This window comes from Bufo gargarizans, chromosome 4 (assembly GCF_014858855.1).
Source record: "Bufo gargarizans isolate SCDJY-AF-19 chromosome 4, ASM1485885v1, whole genome shotgun sequence".
NCBI lineage: Eukaryota > Metazoa > Chordata > Amphibia > Anura > Bufonidae > Bufo > Bufo gargarizans.
The window spans coordinates 267,886,844-267,890,109 of NC_058083.1; the positions used below are offsets into that span (position 1 = coordinate 267,886,844).

Genomic DNA, 3,266 nt, shown 5'->3' on the forward strand with positions numbered 1-3,266 from the left:
CAATGCATTTGTCAGACGGATCCGCCTGACAAATGCATCCGTTTGCGTCCAGATTGCCGGAATCCTCTGACGCAAGTGTGAAAGTAGCATTAAGCACAGCCTCGAGCACCAATGTAAACTCTCTACCGCCGCCTACCAGCTAGAAATGACTGGGCCCCATAGCAAAAAAAATTTATGGGCCCCCGGTGGTGACCTCTATGAACCTTGTAAAGAAACCAAGACAATGGGGACACGGGACATAGCTTTCTGTAGCAGTTACATCTGACTCCGGTCCCCAAGGGGCCCAAAGGCACCAGCATTATAAATGGCACATGGCATGTTGTGCCATTTATAATGCTGGTGCCTTTGGGCCCCTCGGGGACCGGAGTCAGATGTAACTGCTACAGAAAGCTGTGTCCCCATTGTCTTGGTTTCTTTACAAGGTTCATAGAGGTCACCACCGGGGGGCCCATAAATTTTTTTTGCTATGGGGCCCAGTCATTTCTAGCTACGCCCCTGCGCAGGTGCCACGTGCCAGCCAGACTCTGCCACCTTGTTGTGACAGGTAGGTGACCATCACACAGATACACCACTCACAGAGACTGCAGCTGGTCACTGCCTGTTATTACCGTACCTAAAAAAAAAAATTGTCACCTCACCTGTCCGTTTTTCCTCACTCCTCAGGCTCAGTCCAGTCCACCACAGGCAGGAGGAGAATCGCTCCACCACCAGCAGCCAGCAGTGTTACTTTTTCTGTTGATCTCGTGGCAGGCTTTAGGCTTAGTCACTCAAATTCAAGACTTGTGTCATCCCTACTCACAAATTCACATAGATGCCTGGCATGCATTGCATTTGCTAGTAAATAAAAATGGCAGAAGTAGAACAAAAGGAACGAGAGATAAAAAATGCACCTAGCTTTATAAAAGCAAACATCTGGGAACATTTTGGCTTTTATGAAAAAAGTAGGAAGCACGAATTGGACAAGTCATACGCTGTGTGTAAAATCGGTCACACAAAAATTAAATATCTAGGGAATACTACTAATCTGAGAAACCACGTCAGCCGTTTTCACCCAGAAATGCTAAAACCTACCACCACCACCACCACCACCAAGGAAATGAACCCAGATCAGCCAAGAATTGATGCAATGTTACAGTCAACTTTGCCGCCCAACTCTGAAAAGGTAAAGAGAATAACAAAAGCTGTGGCAGCTTTCATAGCGAAGGACCTGCGCCCTTACTCTGTTGTGGAAAACACTGGGTTTCGCTACCTTTTGAAGACGATAGAGCCGCGTTACAAGATCCCGTCACGAAGTCACTTTACAGAAAACGTCATACCTGCACTCTACCACGAAACCAAAGCTAAGATAATTGCATCAATGAGCCAAGCAAGTCGAGTCGCAATAACGTGTGATTCCTGGACTTCAGTCACGACAGAGTCTTATGTTACAATAACAGCACATTACGTTAGTAAGGACTGGCAGATTTTGTCGCATGTACTGCAAACGAGAGCCATTTATGAGTCTCACACGGGTGCTCATCTGGCAGAGCTACTTTCTCATGTTGTGGAAGAATGGCAGCTGTCCGATAAATCTGTAGTGCTTGTGACCGACAACGCGTCAAACATGATAGTTGCAGCTCAAGTTGGAAAATTCCCCCATGTGAAATGCTTCGCCCATACACTGAATCTTGCATCCCAGCGAGCGTTGAAAGTGGCCACTCTCTCTAGGCTTCTTGGCAGAGTACGTCGGATATCCACATTCTTTCACCGCAGCACTAGAGCAAGCCACTGTCTAAAAGAGAAACAGAAATGTCTTGGCCTGAAGAATCATAAGCTGATAACTGATGTGGCAACAAGATGGAACAGTGCATACGACATGGTCGAGAGGTTCTTGGAACAACAACCTGCAGTCTGTGCCACCTTGCTGTCTCCAGAAGTCAGAAGAGGAGAGTCCGATCTCTGCACTCTAAACGAAACAGATGTGTCAAATGCAGAGGACGCCGTGAGTGCATTAAAGCCAATGAAGGATGCAACCATGCTGATGTCAGAAGAGCGCAATCCAACAGTTTCTCTCATTGCCCCTATAAATGCACAACTTCTCCAGAGCATGACAGACACGATGGGAGACACACCCATGATCCATGAGATCAAGAATTCTATTAGAACAGATCTCCAGAAGAGGTACAGCAGTGAGGCCGAGAAGAAGATCCTTCATACAGCCTCTGCACTGGATCCTCGCTTTAAGGGACTGCCTTTCATCCTCACAGATGAAGAAAGATTGGAGATATTTAAAGGAGTCACTGAGGAAGCTGCATCCTTGGAGGTAATTAAATTAATTTGAAGAATTCCATCATGTTTCTTCTTGAAACGACAGTAGCACTACCACGCTTCTGAATCTGATGCGGTGCGGGAACTGTACTGTCCGTTTCCTGTGCTTTTTCATCACCCCATCAGAATCAAAGGCATTGACATTTGTGTTTTTACTTATTGTTTTTTTTTCCGTTTCTTTTTTGTTCAAACACAGATTACATCAGATGAGAGTGAGAGGACACAAGAGGATCATCAAGTGCCTAGAAGAAAACAAACTCTGGAAGAAGAGGACAGTTCACCCATCGAAGACAACCATTCTGAATCTCCACCATCTCCTCCCAAAAAGGCCAGATCGCTGCTTGTGAGTTTGCTGGGACAGTCTTTCACTGACACTGAAGGTACAATAGAACCCAAAAAGACCCCCTATGCCAAGGCTGAAGAGGAAATGGAAAACTATTGTAAAGCCCCACCTCTGCCTCTCACTGAGGACCCTTTGAACTGGTGGCGTGAGCATGAGGTCATATTTCCCCTCCTTTCTCGGCTGTCAAAGCAATACTTGTGTATCCCAGGTACAAGTGTGTCTGCAGAGCGGGTTTTCTCCACTGCAGGAGATGTGGTAACTGCAAAAAGAAGCGCCCTCAAACCAGACCATGTAGATCAATTGGTGTTCTTACAGAAAAATCTACATGTTCCAAAATGCTGAGCAGTGTTTTTAATTTTATAGATTTTGTTTATAGCATTGTCTCTGCCACTGAAATTTTTTATTTCTCTGTCTCCCCTGCCAGTGCCAGACTCCCCTTTCCCTTCCCCTCCCCTTTTCCCCCTTCCCCTTCCCTTTTCCCTTCCCCTCCCCTTTCCCTCCCCCCCCTTCCCTTTTTCCTCCCCTTTCCCTTTTTCCTCCCCACCCCTCCCTCACGACGAGTTACTCCAACTCCATCCCTGTCATTGTCAACAAGACCAGTTACTTAACGGTTAAC

General features: G+C 46.4%; 1 protein-coding gene across 1 annotated transcript; it reads left to right on the forward strand.

The window, feature by feature from the left end:
* Positions 1-1,057: 1,057 nt before the first annotated feature.
* LOC122935366 (E3 SUMO-protein ligase ZBED1-like) lies at positions 1,058-2,992 on the forward strand. The gene is made up of 2 exons (XM_044291129.1): positions 1,058-2,302; positions 2,504-2,992. Exons 1-2 carry the CDS (start codon positions 1,058-1,060, stop codon positions 2,990-2,992), a joined length of 1,734 nt encoding a protein of 577 aa, XP_044147064.1.
* Positions 2,993-3,266: the final 274 nt, after the last annotated feature.